Here is a 19,839-nt window from a genome sequence, read left to right as displayed (position 1 = left end):
TTTAAAAGTATTTGTATCCAAAAATTATTTTAAAGCATTTTAACAGTGATGTGTACCAGACAAATATTGCTATAATTAGCATGTAAGTTTAGAGATAAGTAAAATGATCTATATAGCACAAAATTCCATACAATGCTAAGTTCAGCTTTCAAGGTTTGTGTTATAAAGATTTACTGAAACATATTTTTTATTTTTCTTTCTAAATTTTCAAAGAGAAACGTTATTCCAAAAGTTTATCAATAAAAAATATTTTTTGAACAGACACAAACAGAGCAATACAAATAAAAGATTAAAAGTAGCAAGGAAAGGTGCATTCATTATTACCATTAATTCTAAAGAACCATCCACCACACTACTACCTCCTTGTGCCCGGTCAGTTAATAAAGACAGTTGCAAATCTTGGTGAGGATCCTGAAATATAAACCATTAGTTAGAAGTGTTAAACATTAAACTGAATTAAAAATATTAAGTATTAAAAAATTAATAAATTTTTTAACAGGAAACGATAGGGTCTGCAGTCATCACGAGAAAATTTAAGTAAAGTGATCCATATAAAGTACTTCAGACTGACTAAAAAAAGGGTTAATACAGGCACAAGCACCCCACATCTAACTTAATATACAAAAAGAAGAAAAAATTAATTTTAAAAATTATTAAAATATGGCATTTATTTAAAAAATACACTTACAATTTTCAATAACCATAATATATTTACACTAAAGCACAACAAGGGTCCTTTTAGTAATACGTTTTTAGTACAGTTAAACCACACTGTAATGAACCAGGGATATAGTGAGTACTTGTTTGTAGTGAACTTTTAAAGTGGTCTCTTCTGAACTCCCATTTAACTAATGTGATTTTATACGCTTAACCCTTTTGGGCCGACTGTCACATATACATGCCAGCAAGAAATGCGCTCACTTCCGGCTGACACACCCGCGTGCCAGAGCGTTTTCGAGTCCCTTCTACCCCCCGGTTGTCACTCATTTGTGCCAGTGTTTCGGAACGTTTTCAAAAATAAAATTTCTTCCATAAGATGGCATTGCGTGTCCATATGGTATCAGATACATGTTGATTTGACCTTCTACTCAAGATGAGAGTACATTCACACGGTTTTTAGGGGTAAGGAATGGAGGAGGAAGGAATGTTTTATGATGGCTCTTTAAATTCGCACGTGGTATTTGTTTACAGTAAGCAGGGGAGGTTTTTTTTTTTACTACTTTCGATTTTAAGTTTAGTTTATAGTGGATAGTCAGATCTTGTAGATCCCTGTTTTAAAATTTTTCATACTAAAAAAGAACTTCAAGTAATATATTTAGTTTTCAGATATGTTATGTTAAATGTTATTAAATGCATAATGTAAATAACTTGAGTTAATAAAATATCCATAGAAATATATATAAAGCATATGTTATTTAAATACTCTACAGCACAATATTAAACAACACGTTGATATTTCGGTAATTTCATGGATTTAAGCTTTACAGCAAAAAACCCTCCGGCCCTGGAGAGACACACGTGAGAGAGACTGCCGGCCTCAGCGGTAAGCACGCTTCCTGTCACGAAAGGGTTAAAGCGAACAGTTGCAAAATTGGTAATCTGTTTAAAGTGTATTTGATTTTTTTCTTTATTTCTCCAAATTTAAATATGTAGGAGTTGCGATTGCAAATGTTAGCAATTCTATACATCTTGTTAAATTTTCCTCCTGCATGCTTTTTGCTCTTAAACTAGGATGGACAAGTTGTTAAAGCAGCATATCCCTCTTTTTACCCTTTCACCTTTATCTCGGAAATGAAATCAACTTTAAATATTTTGAATTTTTTTTCGGCAAAAATTAATGACTAGAAATAACTATGTTCTCTACTAATTGATGAACAAACCAACTTAGAATCGTAGTCAACCAAAAATCACTAAATTCTTCCATAGAACGTAAAAATTCATTATCATCTATTTAATTGCTTTATGATTTCAAAACAAATTATCAACTATTGTTATCATTATTTCTAACAATACTATTGTCATGTGCTAAGAAAATAATTTTTTAATGAATTCGGATTGCACTTAATTCTGAATCCGTAGACAGTTCACTATAACTGGGTTCAACTATATAATTAAATAACTTACATCTCATAAGTTACAAATGATGCAAAAATAATTACTTAATTACAAGGTAATATACTTCATTAAATTAAGAACACAAACCAAATCAATGTCCAGTTTACAGCAATCTGATTTGCTAACTATATGTAAGTACTTTTAAAATGAATTTTTTCTACTTTAAAACACTTTTAGAACAAGATAAATTTATTGTATTTAGACAGAAACAACAAAATTAATTGTATTTGTAACTAATTTGTAATTCTATACTTTTGCTATTATTCATTGCACATATATTTCTTTCTCAGCATAAAAAGTAATTTTATGCAAATTTTCCCCCTATTTTTAAAGTTTGCAAATCTTTGAGATACTGTTACTGTTTTGTTCTTTAATAAGAATTAGTTTATCAATTACGTCATATTAAATATTTTTCCAGAAACTTCATTTAATGTCAGAGCTATGGAATATTCTATATGGCAAAACTGCAGACATATTTTTTTAAGATCACAATCAAAACTCTCATAAATGTTGCAATTCATGTCTGTACAAAAGTAATACAGTTATAGTAAAACTTTAAAATATGACTTAATTAAATGTTTAAATTCTTTCCCCATACTTCCTTAATCATTTTATATATATATATATATATATATATATATATATATATATATATATATATATATATATATATATATATATATATATATATATATATATATATATATATATATATATATAATGCAAAAAAGAGTCAAACAGAGAAATTTTATAGGGCTAAGGAACTGAGGAAAAATTCTTATTTTCTTAAAAGAGTAAGATGATATAAAATATATTTGTAAAACTCTGAAACTTAAATATATTTGTAAAAATCTGAGAATGCCTTTGAAATCGCAAAACTTGCCTGCATGTATATCCATGATGTTACGGGATAATAGTTTCCAGCGATTCTTTCAGTAATATTCCAAGGAAAAGTATCTTGATGATCACGTCTAAAAATAAATTAATAAAAATGTTTAAAAGACACATATTTTTACAATAGAAAGTTAACTTCTCAAAATCAACAATAAAATTTCTATGAAGCTGAAGATAACTATCTATTCCTAAAAATCTAACAAAATGAACAGGTAAATATTATTCAAGATTCTTGTTTAGTGCCTCCTTGGTAATATAACTGTATTTCAAATTTTACAAGAAATCTTTTATATTTCAAGACAAACTTATGCTAAAAATTTTAAAAAATTTGTTAGCCATTTTTAAGATTTGTTGAGATTATAACAAAAGCTACTATATTTCTGATTTAACAATGCACTTTCAACCTCATATTTTTTCCCACTATTGTTCAGTAAAATAAATTTTCAAGCTAAGGACTATTTAAAGAAACATCAGCCAAAGAGTTGATAAGTTCTAGAAAAGCAAAAAGAGACACCAGAGTATAGTTCTTATTAGTGCCTACTTAATTTTGGGATTCATGCTTTTCTACTGTTTACAAATTTTCAGGAAAAAAAAAAGATTGAACATTGAAATGAAAACCTCCTTAGTGAATTTTTGCAGCTTTACCCCATGGATCCAAGAATAATAATAAATCACTGGTACCCCATAGAACTAAAAATGACTAATAACACATTGACCATTATATTATCAATACTATTTAAAATAATTTTAATATTTTTAAAACTCCCTTTTCTTTAATTTATTTGCAAACATAGAAAAAAAATATCAAAGCATTGGTCAATATCAAAATTTTTTATGCTTTTACAGCTTAATTAAAAAAAAAACTTGTTTAAATAATCTAAAAAAAAAGTATTTACGTTCTGAATTTTTGAAAGAGGGAGTAATACTCTAGAAATAAGTGGGGATAGGTCAAAATAGAATGAACGAGAATCACTGTGTAATGCAAAGAAAACATAATTTCTAGAAAAAAATAGATGATACTAACTAGCATTTATTTCACATAGAAAGAAAGATTATTTTAGAAAGGTTACACCTTACAATGCATGTTTTTACATTTCATAAATATTTCTTAGCTAAAAGTTACAATCAAAGCATAAACATTTCTTTTCTAAAAGTTATAATAAACGCATAATAGTTAAAAAATAAGCCATAATATGTATACAATAAACTTATAAAATGTTTTCTTTTAGAACAGAAAAATTCAATTCAGTTTAACTTACGTTCTCTTCATAGTCTGTCTACTATTAGAATCTGTATAAAATACTTTATTATTTCTAAGATTTGTATCAAATCTGGTTATAATTTCTCGCCCAATGTGGTCACTAAAGTAAAAAGGAAATTTAAAGCGTCTTTAGTAAAAGAAAGAACAAAATTTGCATTAAACAACAAGAGATTAAATCATAAATAAATTAAATTTCATCATAAATATGCAGAATCAACTAAATTTAAAAAAAAAAAACTATTTTATAAATAGATTGAATTAAATTTGAAATTAGCAGTTAGATAAAGGATTTACAACATATTCGTAAAATGAAAGAAAACACTTACTGAACTGGGATAGGACCAACTACCCAATCAAACTCGACATAATTCTGTGCTTTGTATAAGCGAATAATCTGACTAATCCAAGGAGCATAATATTGATGTACTTCTTCAACAAGTGGGCCCTGCAAAATATTACTTTTTTATCAACTAATTAGACTTTCTCAACTAATTAGACTTTTTTTTTGAAGAAAAGATTTAGTCATAGTTTCTATATTTAAAAAACAGACATAAATATTAATTTTAAAATTTATTTATGTCTGGGTTAAACCCTTTTAAAAGTTATTTCTGTGCACCGAGTTTTCCAAAATTTGACGGACATATTCACGGAGATGATGAAATTCATTAAAACTCATCAGATCACCAAACCACGTCGAAAAAATTATGAAAAAAGCATGCAGGCTCTTAATTTAGAGGATACAAAGAGTTGACATTTGAGGTATAAGCATTTGCATGCTATACATATCTTAATCTGTGTGATATTCAGATGAGGGCACCTTAAAACAGTAGTTTGTGAGACATGTGTTGTCACTTTGGCGTCACTAACATCAAATATCTAGTATGTTTGAGAGCATTCAGGAATTATTTTTACATAGCTGTAAACTGCCCAATATCAGATTAGCTATTACAAGCAACTTTTTTAATAGCTTAGCAAACAAAGCTTTTGGTAGTTATCAAATTTGTAGTATATTCTGTAGCTGCTTTCCAATGTGATGCTGAAACTTGCATGGTCTTTTGTAAAACCTTCCCTTCACTCAAAGCTTTTTGAAACAATATGTTTAATAGTAAAATTTCATCCTCTGTCGGCCAAACTTTAAAACACCCAGTGTAGACACACATTTAATTTTAACAATAAATTCTTTTTATAAAAAGAAGAAAAAAAATTAATTTGAAAACAAGCCACCTGAAAAGGTCATTGGAAAATTAACACAGTGTTAATTAGACTATTTTTTCACAACTATATTAAGTGTTTAACCACTAACTTTGTAAAGTGTTTATATAGTTTTAAAATAATGTTTAAAGAGAAAATAAATTACACTCCAAAGAATATAAAACTAGTAACATAATACAAATCTTTGATAATGATAATTTTTTACAAAAAGATTTACTTTAAATAACCTATAGGTAATATTATCAGCCAATGGATAGGCAGTGTCATGCTGAGGATTAAATGCATAAGCCCCCGAAGCTCTTTCAATCCTATAGCCCGGCATTCCTTCATAGAAATAAAAGGACTGCTTAATAGGAACTCTAACATCACTTTTGAGAAGAATGATTTCTTTAAGAAGACCTGAGTAACCATCAATAATAAGTTGAAAGTTCTGAAAAAAAATTAAAAATAAATAAGTGATTTATTATGTTCATAACTCAAAATATTATTTTTATAGCATAAAAGACATTTTATAGCTCATATTAAATAAAAAATAAAGTGTGGATTAATTTGATGCAGTTGATGAAAAAATGCATAAATTGTGCAATTGAGAAACAGTTGTTTCTTAATAATAATAAAAAAAAAATTCAAAAATACATGAAAGTCAAAATAATATTCAAAAATATATGACAGTTAAATTTCTTATAAAATCATGTACAGTCACTTTCAAAATTTTAACTTCTTTTATCACTCAATATTTTAATAATAACAGCAACAAAAAGTTTTCTGAGCAAACATTACGAAATAGATTCGTAATTTAGGAAAATTTTCTGCAAAAATTCGTCTCTGAATAAATTTCACCGCGATCGCAAAATTATCGCTCTGGGAAAAGGAATTCTTTGCCACACATTGTAAAAGGGCGAACTTTTAAACACAGATTGACCACGGCCTATCTACTCAAAATTACTGTAAATAACAGACTATAAATAACATAGATGATAAATCATAATGCACACTGACTATAAACATTACTACATGCATTAATTAACATAATTCACAAATTATGCTACATTCTGTTAATTATTAGTTAACATAATTCCCAAAATAGATGATAAACATTGCTTCAAACATTAAATGTCCTAAAGCACACTGACTATAAACATTACGACAGACATTATTAACATAATTCACAAATTATGATTGAAAAGCTCATTTTCTTACCTCATTTTGAATAGTTGCATCTTGAACAGGAGTTGATAGACGTTCACTTCCAATATCATCTGATGGTTGATAATCTAGATATTTAAATTATTATAATACATTACTAGTTTTTTATGTACAGATTAAAAAATTATGTTTACAACTGAAGGATTTCCCTTTGTTGCTTGATAGTATCTATACCATGATTAAAATACTTTGGATTTAAAGAAATTAATTAATTACAACCTTTCTAAATTCTTATCTTGTTAAGTTAAAAAGTGTAGGATATTTAAAAGATATAGTTACCTTCATATGTTTTAAAGAGGCATAAATGCAAAAACCAAAACAGCTAAAAAATTAGGATTTATAATCAAGCTAGGTTATAAGTACATGATAAGGTGTATAAAATTTTTCATTATATATTAGATTTATTTACAAAAGCAATAAATATTACGAACAGCTACCATCTAAATAACTTTTGAGATTTACCATTTTATTTTAAAACAATAATTATATCCCAGAATATTTCATCAAATATAATGATTAGGTAAATCAAATAGCAAAATGTTGTAAAAGCATTTAAATTTATTTATGTATTTCAGAAATAAAATAAAATGCAAAATATTTGTCATGTCAGGATATTGAATATAAGCACAATGAAAGTTGTTTTTGTTCTGAAATAAAATGCATAACTATTGAATAATTAAAAAGCTAATAATTATTAAAACAAAAATAAAATAAGATAAATGTATTTTGCAGATGATACTATAATATAATCATTAATTTTTTTTATATAACTCTTAATTAAATAAAGAAAATAAATTTAAAAAATATTTTCTATTTTAAATAGCTTTCTAGTTCCTTAAAACCCATCAATATTTTTTTCAAACAAAAATTAATATACAGCTATTATATTTATTATATTATAAATATTTATTACACTGGTATGACAAAAACTAATTTTCAAAATTTAAACAAAAATAGTAATGAAATAAAATGAAAATTTAATGAAATGAAATAGAATGAACTAAAAATTTTTAACAATGCAATAAAATTGTGATCATTCAAACCTTTTTATTCCAAATACTTCTGCAAAACAAATTTTGTACAGAAGTTTCTTTTTAAATCAAGTACACTTAGTTTTTTTCTCAATTTCCACAACATGTTGTAATAATGATTCAACTATGCATGAAGCCTTTAAAAAATATTCAGTGCACTGTATAACTATATAGAATGAATCAGGTAACAAATAAATGTTTTGTTAGTTGAAGTATGCTGCTTTAGTTTATCTAAAGAAATCTGAAAGTTGTAATTTTCGTTGTTTCATTCGTTGCAGGGTTCTTTTTTTCCTTCATGATTGCTTGTATGTTTATAACGGAAATTTAGTTTATTATCATGGATCTTCTGCAATAAGGCAGCATGTTACATTAATCCGTAAAAAAAAACTAATATTGTAGAGCCAATGGAATGTGAAGAATGCCTTACGAAGCTTAAAAATGGAATATAAATTATTGAAAACAACAATGAAAATCAATGAAATTAGCTAAAGATTCCGAAGGAAATATTGCTTTGTGCAAATGATGGTTGATTCTTAGAAGGAGTACCACAATTTAAGTCAATAGTGCAATTAATTTTAAAACGAAATAACTTTATATATATTGGCCAAAAACATTTCTTAAATGTTCAATAGTACATAGCATTATTATAAAAAAAACTGTTAATTTTCAAAGATTATTGATGAAAATCAATTAAAATATAAATTACCTATAATGTCTAAATATTTTGTATTGTAGGTTCAATGCCAATGTAGGTTCCATTTCAATTACTCAGAATAATTAAGGTGTCACGATATTTACTAGATTTTAATTACTATTTACAATCAAGAAAAAATCACTAAATACTAACCATCTAATAGCTTTATTCCGTATATAGAGAAACCTATAGGTGGCAGTGAAATGGGAAATACTAATTCATTCACAGCTAAACTAGATCTTTCAGGTAGACTGATAATTGATGGAGGTATAGGGAGAACCTATCAAAAAACAAATAAAATGTAAACACATAATTCATGATAAAATAAGCATATATTTTTCTAATTATAAAACTTTTACCAAAAAATTAATCATCCGAATATTTAGAGTTGCATTTTGAACATAAAAGTATTCTGAGTAAGATTTAAAAAGGTTATTGAACATATCATAAATCACTAAGCAATTACATACAACTTAAAGTGAATAAATCCAATTAAAGAGTAAAAGGACTCCCACAACAGCCAATTTGTGGCTTTTAGGGGTCCCTGGAGGTTGAAGCTCCACAATTTCGAGACCAATGGCATGACGGTAGCAATATGGTCAGCATTGTACCTCAGCTACTTTTACTTCCTAAACAAAATAATGCCTGTCAGTCTAAAGCTGAGTGGGCTTCAAACCACGGCAAGGGTAGATTCCCAATTCCTTACAATGATGACTCAGTGCATCACAGCTCAATAAAAAGAACTGTTTATATATATTATATATCTAGAAATGATCCTATTATCATATGAATAATTTTTTACACTTGAATTTTTGAAAAATATAATCAAACAAGACTCATTTTTTTTTTAAACTTCTGCAGCACTAAACCAAAAATAATATTAACCTAAAAAAATAAATAAATAAAAAATAAAAGAAAAAAATAATAAACATGCTCACTTATTTAAAAAAAATTTTTTTTGTACAATTCTAAAATTTAACGTTTTTAAGAAATAAAGAGTATTTTCAATGCAAACTAATCAGCACTAACAATCCCAAATTTATTTTCTTTATTACTTTCAATGAAATAAAAGTGAAGCTGCTTTTCTAACAGCATTAATGAAATGTGTTCATCAAACAAGAAGGACTTTAATTACAAACATACATACTTGCACTAAAAAAGTTATAAAAATATAAACAAAAGTTATAAATGGTACAACACTGATGAAAGAAATTAATTAATTACGATTGATTTCAGATTCAACATACTTGAGCAGGCACTGACCTTCTCCGTTTGGTCAACTGCCTAATAGAATATCCTTCTCCAGTCACAGGAATTCTTACAAATGTTCTCAGAGGATGGGATAAAGAATTGTATACAATCACTAAGAACTATAAAAGAAAATTTTTTTTAATTAATTATTGCAAACAAATTTTATTAAACAAACTAACTATTTTGAAAAAAAATAAAAACAAACTTTGTCGAGAAAATTGACCAGAAAAACAGACAAAAAAAAAAAAAAAAAAAACATTAGATTTTATATTTCTTGCTGTAATAAAACATATTACTTTTAGAGTATTAGTGCTAAACTAAAACAAAGACAGGAAAACAGATCCTAACATAAAAGTAAATAAATTTTATTTTATTAACTCAACTAATATTTTTCTTTAATTTTTTCATAAGTTGGAAGAAAAAGTGTAATAATGATGTAAGAAATATTAAAATTTTGTCTGTTAGAGACAAAGAGTACCCAATTTGTTTCATAATTTCATTCATTTGTAATATGCTCCATAAACATTTTCAAAGTTTTTTTTTTTTTCAGTATAAGTTGAAGCATAAAAATTTGCACAGTTGTGAATTTCATGTTTTTGCATTTTATCTAATAAATTTAAAGATTTATTCCATAAAAAATATTAATTTAATAAAATATTCATTGATAGTTCCTTAATTAACTTGCATACTAAATAAACATGCTCTATAATGAATTTTGGAAAAAACTTTTTATTTTCTTTATTTCATTACTGCCTAGAAAATTGGTATGGTTCCTTAATTAACATTAGCTAAAAATTTCATATCATATTAATTCCTTATTTAAAGACATTTACTTGTAATATTAATTTAGATACCTTTCTTCATATAACTCTCCACTATTGCTATGATTTGATTTTTATTCCAAATTAAATGCTAAAAATTAAAATTGGAATTCTTTTATTATAAAGTAATATTGTAATACTACCTTTTATGTAACATTTCATGAAATATAAACGGAAAACCATATGCAACTTAACCATTTTGCTATTATTAAACAGTAAATAAGTTATATTCATTTTTATAATAAGATTTAGATAAAACTGTTTCTAGTCAAAATGTGCAATTAAAATAAAGAATAATTATTATGTTAATATTATAAGGAAATATGGTTACACAATATTACTAAACTATCTGGCAATATTATTCAACTAGCGTTATTTATAGTATCTGTGGGGAGAGGAGTATTCGGCCATGTCAACCGTCATCTATGAAAAGGTACCCTGACATAGAGTCGAGTTAACATGTCTTATATACTAGTGAATTGTAGTTGTAATTTTGTAGTGGTAGATACGCTACAGTACTCCCCCACCAGAATTATAGCTATGATAGAATTCGATGAATGGATGCCACTAGTTGATTCATTGCTGTTTTGTGCGAAGCCGGGAGAGCTGTATTAAGATCACCATATTTTTTTGAGTGCTGAATGTGAGAAGTGTATTAACTTCACGGTTGTAGTTGCTCCTTTGTTGCCGTTAGTAGTCGAGTGTATGCAAGCCAACGTTGTGTGTGATCGAGATGAGACTGAGTAGCAACTGCGTGAGGAGGTGGATAATGATGCAGTCACAAGTAGCAAGTCAACTGTTCAATGTGGACCATCCAACGAAGTAGGCGTTACTGCCGATGTAGGCGTATCCAGATCAAAGTGGGCGTTTTTTGCCAAGGAAGGCGTGTTCACATCACGTCCGAAGGTCACCAATGTGGGGAGAGGAGTATTCGACCATGTCAACCGTCATCTATGAAAAGGTACCCCGACATAGAGTCGAGTTAACATGTCTTATATACTAGTGAATTGTAGTTGTAATTTTGTAGTGGTAGATACGCTACAGTATCTAACAGTTAAATAAGAACTTAAGCAATACTGTATATTAAGTTGGAATGATAATGAAACAAAATAATTAAGAACAAATTTTATACCAATATACTTTAGAACTAAACTTGTTTCAATGCAAAAAAGGGGGGATCTTTCAATTGAGGGAATTTTATTTTATATGTTATTCATTAAGAAATAAAAATAATAGCGAAACAATCTAAAACCTCCCAAAATATGGTGATATTGCAACAGAACAATATATATAAATAATAACTAAACATTTAAATATTCATGTTAGAAGCAAATCCTGCAATCTCATTAAGAACTCAAGAATAAAAATTTAAAATATTTATGTGAAAAGCTGGGTTTATCACCGAAAACTTATTTTCATCAAAAACTTGATATAATAACTATCATATTGTTTTAAAATATTATGTATTAATAATATTATTAGTTTTATTTGCTCCCAAAAATTTCATAAAATTGTTTACTTAATATGACAATAACATTTCTCTGCCAAAATAAATTCAGCTAAAATCCTTTAAAACAGCAAACAATTGGAATTGGCAAAAATGTATAGTATTGAATTACTACTTCATATAGAAAACAATTCGATTTGACAAAATTATGTATATGAAGTTTCAAAATTATTATTATGCTATTTAATGAAAACATAATGCATTCATTTTCTCAGCATACCTCTTTTTCTAGTTCTGTAAAAACACACTGACTTAAATTTAAATGTTGGCAAAAATACAATCGGGGTAAGATGGTTTCTTTAGACAGTAATATTCTAATAGCTTTTCCCATTGCTTTCTGGAATAAAAATAAATAATCTTAAAAACTTTTCCTGAAATAAAATATAATAACATTTTTCATAAAAGTCAATCATTTTTAAAAATAAATTATTCTCAAAAGTAAATAATTTTTAAAAGTAAATAGGTTTTTTGAAAACCTTAAAGCTTAACAAAAGAGCCACATGAATTGATATTATTACATACTTGAATTATTTTACACTGCATTGCATTAGTTTTGTTTTTATGTATGCAGGGTGAGAGTTTTTTTTTTCTTCGTTTAGATAATCAAGAAAATGAGCTTATTTCAGCCTCTTGTTGCAAATGCGAAAAAGGCAATAAGAGAAAAAGGACTAAAACATGTGAAAGAAAAAGAAACTGTCCATTAAATATTAATAGTTAAACTTCTTAATACATACAAGTCAAGAAACACTCATGTTTAGGGTTCACACCAGCAATGAAAATTTAGTGGTTCAATAGGACCCCCTAGGTAGTCATTTAGAGATCCAAAAACTTAATATGGAAGAAAAAAAAATCAAATGTTACAATTACATAATTCATGTTATGGTACACGTCAAAAAAGTTTTTACTACTACCTATAACACTCTAAAACTAATTAGATTCTTTACCCTATAAAGATATTATTTAGTAAAATTAAATGAAAAAAAAAGATAAAATATTAGTAATAGATTCAACATAGTGATTAAAAAGCTGTAACCAAATAAATAAATAAATGAGGAAAACAGAAAAAGTAAGAACTAGCAAAATATTGAGTTAATATATTATTTATGAATATTTATGCTGTTAGTACATTAATGCAAAGCATAGTACAAACATAAAGCAAACTTGAAATTTCAAGATTTAAATTTAAAATTTTTTGTGTCAGACACTTTCAGTTAATCCATTTAAATTCCATACCACATGTAGAACAATAAAATTAGGACAGCAATTTTTTAATTGCATAAAATTCGATACAAAAAAACAATTTTTTTTTACTATTTTGTAAATTCTAAACATATTTAAAGAGGAGAAATTTGTAGCCCATGCATATGATTTTAGTAACTAGCGTGAACCCAACTCATGTTTATAAAATTTATATGTAAGTTGTTGGAAAAATAACTATGAGATACAAAGCGGAATAGTAATAAAAATTATAAATTGATACGTAATTAATATAAATAAATTTATACATTACACTCTCAAAACATAATATTACTGTCAAAGCAAAAGATTCGAATTGATGACTTGACATTAAGTAGCAGCCATTTTACATATAATTTTTTAATACATTTTTATATTTAAAAAATCAGAAGTACAGCAGTAAAAATCAATAGTAAAATAATAAAAATTATAAGAAAAAAAATATATAAATAAGTTCCCTCAAACTTAAAATTAGTAATAGATTATTATTATTTTTTTTAATAGAAAGTTATTTTAATGTCAGGAAAAAAAATGAAATCTTTTAGTAAACAATTACTGTTTAAAGAGACTATAAAACCTTACCAGGGAATACAGATATTGATTTCAAAACCATTTATTAAATATCGTACTAGCAAAATCAGTAATTTTATCAAAATCATAATAAAAATAAATTGGTAAAAAATTATTTTTTTAAGAAAATTAAAATTTTTAAACTTCTTAAATAAGTGATGCTTTCATAACAAATAATTTGTGATATTAACATATAATGTTTAATTTTTCCATGTAAAAACCATTGTAATTTAACTTAAAATTTTGTACAACTTAAAAAGTATTGGTAAAAGAAAAGTATCAATAAATCTTTCCCATTAACTACCAATTATTAAGAAAATACCAATAATTCCTTTTTGTGGTAAAAATGAACAATTTGATACCTATTTAATATAGTTTCTTTATTTTATGTTAAGAATTTATTTCAAATGAAATTAAAATTTTCTAAAAAAATAGATCATTGAAAAAATAGTTATAAAAATAGGGAGCCACGCTTCATTCCTGCTCATTTCAATATAGTATAAAAATATTAAATTAAATTAAAGAATAAATAATATGAATAATAAAATGGATAAATATTAAAAGGAATTAAAAAAATACAGTAAAATATTAACTTCACATAAATGATTTCCTTCAGACAGCTGGTAGATATAATCTTCAGCAACATGCTGTTTTTCAGTTCCACTAAAAAGAAGAAGAAAAAGTTTCCAAAAATATTAAGAATTTTTCTTTATTTTAATTCTTTTATTTATTTTGTCATTTACATGATTGAGATCATGTTTTGCTTGCTTGTATTTTAAATTAAAAACAATTTTGAATTAAAATGAAATATTACATTTTATTTATACACCAGATTCAAAGTAAACATTCTAAATAATCAACATGATAAATTAAAACTATACTAAGTTTAATATTTGTAGTTTGGCATTTACAATGTATTAAAATTTGCACTATACGTAAGCACTTGGCATTTTAAGAGTTTCACTAACTCTTCAAATAAATAAGACTAAAACAATTCCCACTGATTTTGAAAGGCTATTTATTATTAATATTTCAGATTTAAAACATAATATAATGTAGAATACTTATACTGACTTACGTGATTCCATCATGATGCTGAATTACTCCAAGTGCTTTAGCTAAATAATAATATCAATAATTATTTTAATATTTTATATAAAAAATATCATTGAAAATATTGACATTAACAGAAAATAATGTTTATAGAAAAGAGTGATACTAAAAAAAAGATATCAACTTCCTACTTACCTAGTGTTATAAAGTCAGCATCTTTAATGTCTGATAAAGTGACTAATTGCTTACAGATCTAAAAGAAGTTTAAAAAAATATTTATAAAAAAAAAACAGAAATATATGAAACCAAAAAATTTTCATTTTAGAATATTAAACAATAATAAACACATAAGTATTATTTTTAAAAGTATTTTTTTAAGAATAATAAAATTATAAGTATTGTTTATGTAAAGGTAATAATACAATAGTTTCTGTAAAAGCTACAACTGGTAATTAAAACAATAAATTTTTAACATGAAGGATATATCATATAAACAATTATATTAAAATCATCTATTTCTAATATCAGAAGAAAATACACATGCATGTTAATTTTATTGCTCTACATTTTAGCTTTAGTTAAAACCAATCTTAAATCAATTTCAACAGCTATCTTTTGATATCAGATATACTTATTTTTAAAAATGTTGTATTTAATACTTCTTTCTCTTTATTGAAATTATATTGATAAATTTATACTTTATCTATACTTTAAACAAATTAAGACTATTTTTTAGTCCTTTATACAAATGCATAACACAAGCCAAAGTAATATTAATTTTAACTTGTTTGAAAAAATTAATTTTATTTTTTTGCAACAATCTTTAGAATTTATTTTATTTTTTTACAACAATTAATAAAAAAACAGCAAGAAGGTGTAAAATGAGCATCTAAGCAAATACAAATTTACTGAACATAGCAATTTGAGATAAAACGGACCAACAAAAACAAAAAGTGTACCTATTACTCAAAATAAGAAAGAAAACTAATATCAAATCAATTAAATGTATCAAATAAATTTTTTTTAAAAATACATTTTTAAAAAAATTATAAGAAAAGGCTTATGAAACAATACAAACTTGCAAATTGGCATTAGATCTTCTTGCATAGTACTTTAATGACGGTCGACTTGTAAAATAACCAGTCCAATATTCATGTTTTCCAGATGAATATGGAAAAAAGTCTGATTCCATTGTTGTCCATGTTTCGTTTGCTTTGTTGAGGCTGTGCAAGTAACAGGTAGGAGTAGAATAAAAGGCATTTACATTGGTTCCAATTGTTTGCTAAAAGAAAACTCCTAATACTTATTATTTAATGTTATGGGCAAAATATTTATAATGAATTAAATTATCACTACCATAAATTACAATTTATAAATATGATTTTCAAATGCTGAGCCAATTAAATGGGTCAGATAATGGCCGAAATGCATAAAGATATGAAATCAAAATTTGTGAAATAAAGTTTAAGATAAAATAAACACTATAGCATATTATAGAATAAATTATTAGATTATTCAAGACATTATTAGACATAGTATTAGATTTCGATTGTGTCGATATATATCTTTCTGTATAATTGAATAACCTGTAATACTATTAATCAAATGAAAATATTTTATTTTATAAACTAGCCAAGCCTGCTAAACTTTTTTTTAAAATTTATTTTTAAAATACTTTTGTATTACTTTTATAATAATTCTCTGAATTATGATTCTAATTTATAACCACTGTAGAAGCTACATGAACATATAAATAAGAAGAACATATAAATTCCCTATGATTGAAATTACAACTTAGGTTAATGAAAATAACACATCGAAAAGATTTTGTCATTTTAGTTTGCCACTTATAACATTGCTAGAACATATAGTTGCAAAATATTTCATGCATACTTAAATTAACCAAGATTACTGCTAAACAATAGCTTCAAAGAAATATTTTAGAGTACAAATTTATTGATTTGGGATGTAACATCTTAACTTTCTAACACTCAGCATTAAAATGCCTAGATATGGAAATTTTATTAAACTACTGAAACATATACTTATTAAAAGAAAAGAAAAGGAAACAAATAACAATAATTTAAGTATAAAAAATGAGAAAGTTCTTCCTATTTAATGGAGGAATATTTTCAACAATAATAAAGATTGATAAAAAAAAATTTAAATATTTTTACAAAGAAAAAAATTTACCAAAAGTTTATTAAACTCATTGCAGGAACAATATTAAAACAATTAATAAAGCATTCAATATTTTCCCAACAAAAAAAATTTACTATTTAAAGAGACACTTAAAAAATAATGAAAATAATAAAACATTTCTTAATTTTTAATAAAAGTATCCACTTAATAAACAAGATGATGAAGAGAAATAAACAAAAAAATTTTTTTTTTCATTTTATTAAAATGTGTTAACGTTTCCGTTTATCTCATATACAAATTTATCTCATATATGAACATAACTTTAAAAATTCTTAGAAAACAATTTTAAGTCAGTATAAAATAATCAAATAAATACTACAAATTTTTTAAATAATAAAATTAATTATAATAATATATATGTATAATTACATATGTAATTATCATATATGTTATTAATTACATATATTATTATTATTAATATATACATATATAACACATATTATTATTAATTATATACATTAATTTATATTATAATTATATTTTAAAAATGGATAAAACCCTGATGAAACTATTATACTTACTAATGAATTAATGTAACTAATTAAGTAGTCCATATTTCGGAACCATTTTGAAGCATCTCGGAAATGAAAGTCCATCCCCATAGTCAGGACAATATGATTTGTTTTATAGAACTTTGCCTGGTTTAAATAAACAAGAAACTGTAAATTCAATGCCATTATCTTTTACAAATGCCATTATTCTATTACAAAAATTTAAAAAAAAAAATCTATTTTTTGTTCGTAGCTTAAATATTTTCTAGATATTATATTTTATTATATAAATTTAATACAAATATTTATCTTGGTATTCCTGAATGATTTGACTCATGAAAGGTATAAACAATTAGGAGCACTAAGTTAGATGAATAATTATGAAGAAATGAATTATGATGAATATGAAACCAAAATAAAATATTTTTCTTTTAACTTATTATTAATAAGAATTAACAAGTATATAAATTAAATTAAATTATTAACATAAATTTAGTTAAAATATTTGTCATGAGTTAAAATATTTTTCCCAGTTTTCTTAAATGATTTGTTTCCTGAAAGATCAAAACAACTAGGTACAGTAAAAAAAATCATTATGAAAAACTCATTTATGATAAATTTGATACCATTACATTAGTATCATAGATCAATTTCAAAATAACAACAATTACAAGAAATTAGAAAGCAATGTTAATACAAATTAACAAGTATTTGAATAAAATTTGTGTATATATCCAAATTTAATAAAAATATTTTTCATAGTATTCCTAAATGATTTGACTCTTGAAAGGTCAAAGCAATTAGGAAGACTAAGAAGAATCATGATGATGATAAATTTTAAAACACAAGTATATTTGCTTTAACTTAACAGGTAATGTTAATAAGAATTAACAAGTAATAAGGAAAATCAAAAGCAATGCTTACTTGTTCTTGAGCAGAAACTATAAAACTATGAGCCTTAAAATTTATATTATCTTCCTAAAAATAAAACAAAGTAAAAAAATTTACCAAAAAGAATAAAAGTATAAAGTAAATAAATAATAAAATGAACAAAAAACTTAAGAGTGGTGTTGAATAACAAGTTAAGCAATTTATAAAAACAATTCACTTAACTCTCCAAGCATTAGTATGAAAATTTTTTACGTGTGTAAGAGATGCATGGCAAGGAAATTTCAATACAATTTTCTCAGGGTTTCAATGGTTAATAATTAACAGTTTATATGTAACTTTTTCAACAAATAGACTTTTAAGAAGCATGTTACTCAACAGTAAAACAACAATTTTGAGCAACTGTTTATATTAAAAGATGGCTTTATTTAGTTACAGAATATCTTTCGGTGGTTGTTGTTAGGTGGCTTTTTTTTAAAAAGAAAAAAAAAATAATAATGTAAAAAAAAAACTTTCACAAAGCATCACTTTGAACATGGATAATATTTTTCTTTAAAATTAAAATTAGAAATTTTATTTACATTTTGAATCAAATGATAAAGAAGTTAATTTAGATGTATATCTTTTTAATTTTTTTAAAATTATTTTGTCCACAATAATCAAAATACTTTATAATTAACTAAATTGTCATGCAAATGCAGATGAAAGTTTATGATGATATAAATAACAGACTTATTCCAGTTATCCACGTTGGCCCCTTTCCCCTACCTAATTAGATTTGAAACAGCTGTACTGTTATTTCTTTTCAATATTCATTACAAATTCATTAGTGTTTATTGTGAAATCAATCATCAGAAATCAATGATCAGATATCAGAAATATCAGAAATCAATGACATGATTTGAACATAAATTATAGAAAAAATTATTCTTTACAACTTAAGTTGCAGATGTGATACATATAGTATGTAAGGTTAGAAATTATATAACTTAGATTTTTAAGTTTACAAACTAAATTGCAAACTCAGAAATCACATTTTCAAAAATTAGTTATCCATTTAAAATTACTACTGAAAGCATAACTGTTACTTTAAATAACAGTTATCGACACTCGACACAGTAAGTAACAAAAGCTTGAAGAAAATGTTCTACTAAATAAATTTATTGATGTAGTACAAAAAGATTTAATAACAATAACAAATTTTCTAGGCAGAACACAAAATTCATTCATTTTAAAATAATCAAAATGCACATTATAGCTGATACCCAAAAAACAGATTTTTTAAAATAAAGAACATCATATTTTCAAATTACCATTAAAAATATAACTGTTCTAATGTTATATTTTCAGCAAACTCGGGGGTACATAAATGACAAGATGTTAACAGAAAAATCGCAGTAAAAAAAA

The 19,839-nt window shown here is 25.1% G+C and overlaps 1 protein-coding gene across 3 annotated transcripts in view; it reads right to left on the bottom strand.

Annotated features, from left to right (window-relative positions):
- The window catches only part of LOC107448633 (lysosomal alpha-mannosidase), an 80,551-nt gene that overhangs the window by 10,599 nt on the left and 50,113 nt on the right, over positions 1 to 19,839 (bottom strand). For all 3 annotated transcript variants that reach the window (XM_043053903.3, XM_043053904.3, XM_043053901.3), the window contains exons 8-22: positions 18,469 to 18,522; positions 17,575 to 17,691; positions 15,930 to 16,133; positions 15,047 to 15,104; positions 14,877 to 14,916; positions 14,392 to 14,461; positions 12,213 to 12,329; positions 9,661 to 9,783; positions 8,567 to 8,693; positions 6,683 to 6,756; positions 5,700 to 5,912; positions 4,597 to 4,715; positions 4,269 to 4,370; positions 2,999 to 3,086; positions 325 to 411 (exon numbers count right to left, since the gene is read on the bottom strand). In XM_043053903.3, coding sequence (XP_042909837.2) covers positions 325 to 411; positions 2,999 to 3,086; positions 4,269 to 4,370; positions 4,597 to 4,715; positions 5,700 to 5,912; positions 6,683 to 6,756; positions 8,567 to 8,693; positions 9,661 to 9,783; positions 12,213 to 12,329; positions 14,392 to 14,461; positions 14,877 to 14,916; positions 15,047 to 15,104; positions 15,930 to 16,133; positions 17,575 to 17,691; positions 18,469 to 18,522 — 1,593 coding nt within the window. The remainder of the gene's footprint in view (positions 1 to 324; positions 412 to 2,998; positions 3,087 to 4,268; positions 4,371 to 4,596; positions 4,716 to 5,699; positions 5,913 to 6,682; positions 6,757 to 8,566; positions 8,694 to 9,660; positions 9,784 to 12,212; positions 12,330 to 14,391; positions 14,462 to 14,876; positions 14,917 to 15,046; positions 15,105 to 15,929; positions 16,134 to 17,574; positions 17,692 to 18,468; positions 18,523 to 19,839) is intronic.

The sequence above is a fragment of the Parasteatoda tepidariorum genome, chromosome 6, assembly GCF_982258835.1.
Source record: "Parasteatoda tepidariorum strain Cologne lab strain chromosome 6, Ptep-v5.0, whole genome shotgun sequence".
NCBI classification, from domain to species: domain Eukaryota; kingdom Metazoa; phylum Arthropoda; class Arachnida; order Araneae; family Theridiidae; genus Parasteatoda; species Parasteatoda tepidariorum.
Note: the sequence above shows the minus strand (reverse complement) of the source record. Positions and strands in the feature narration are given on the sequence as shown.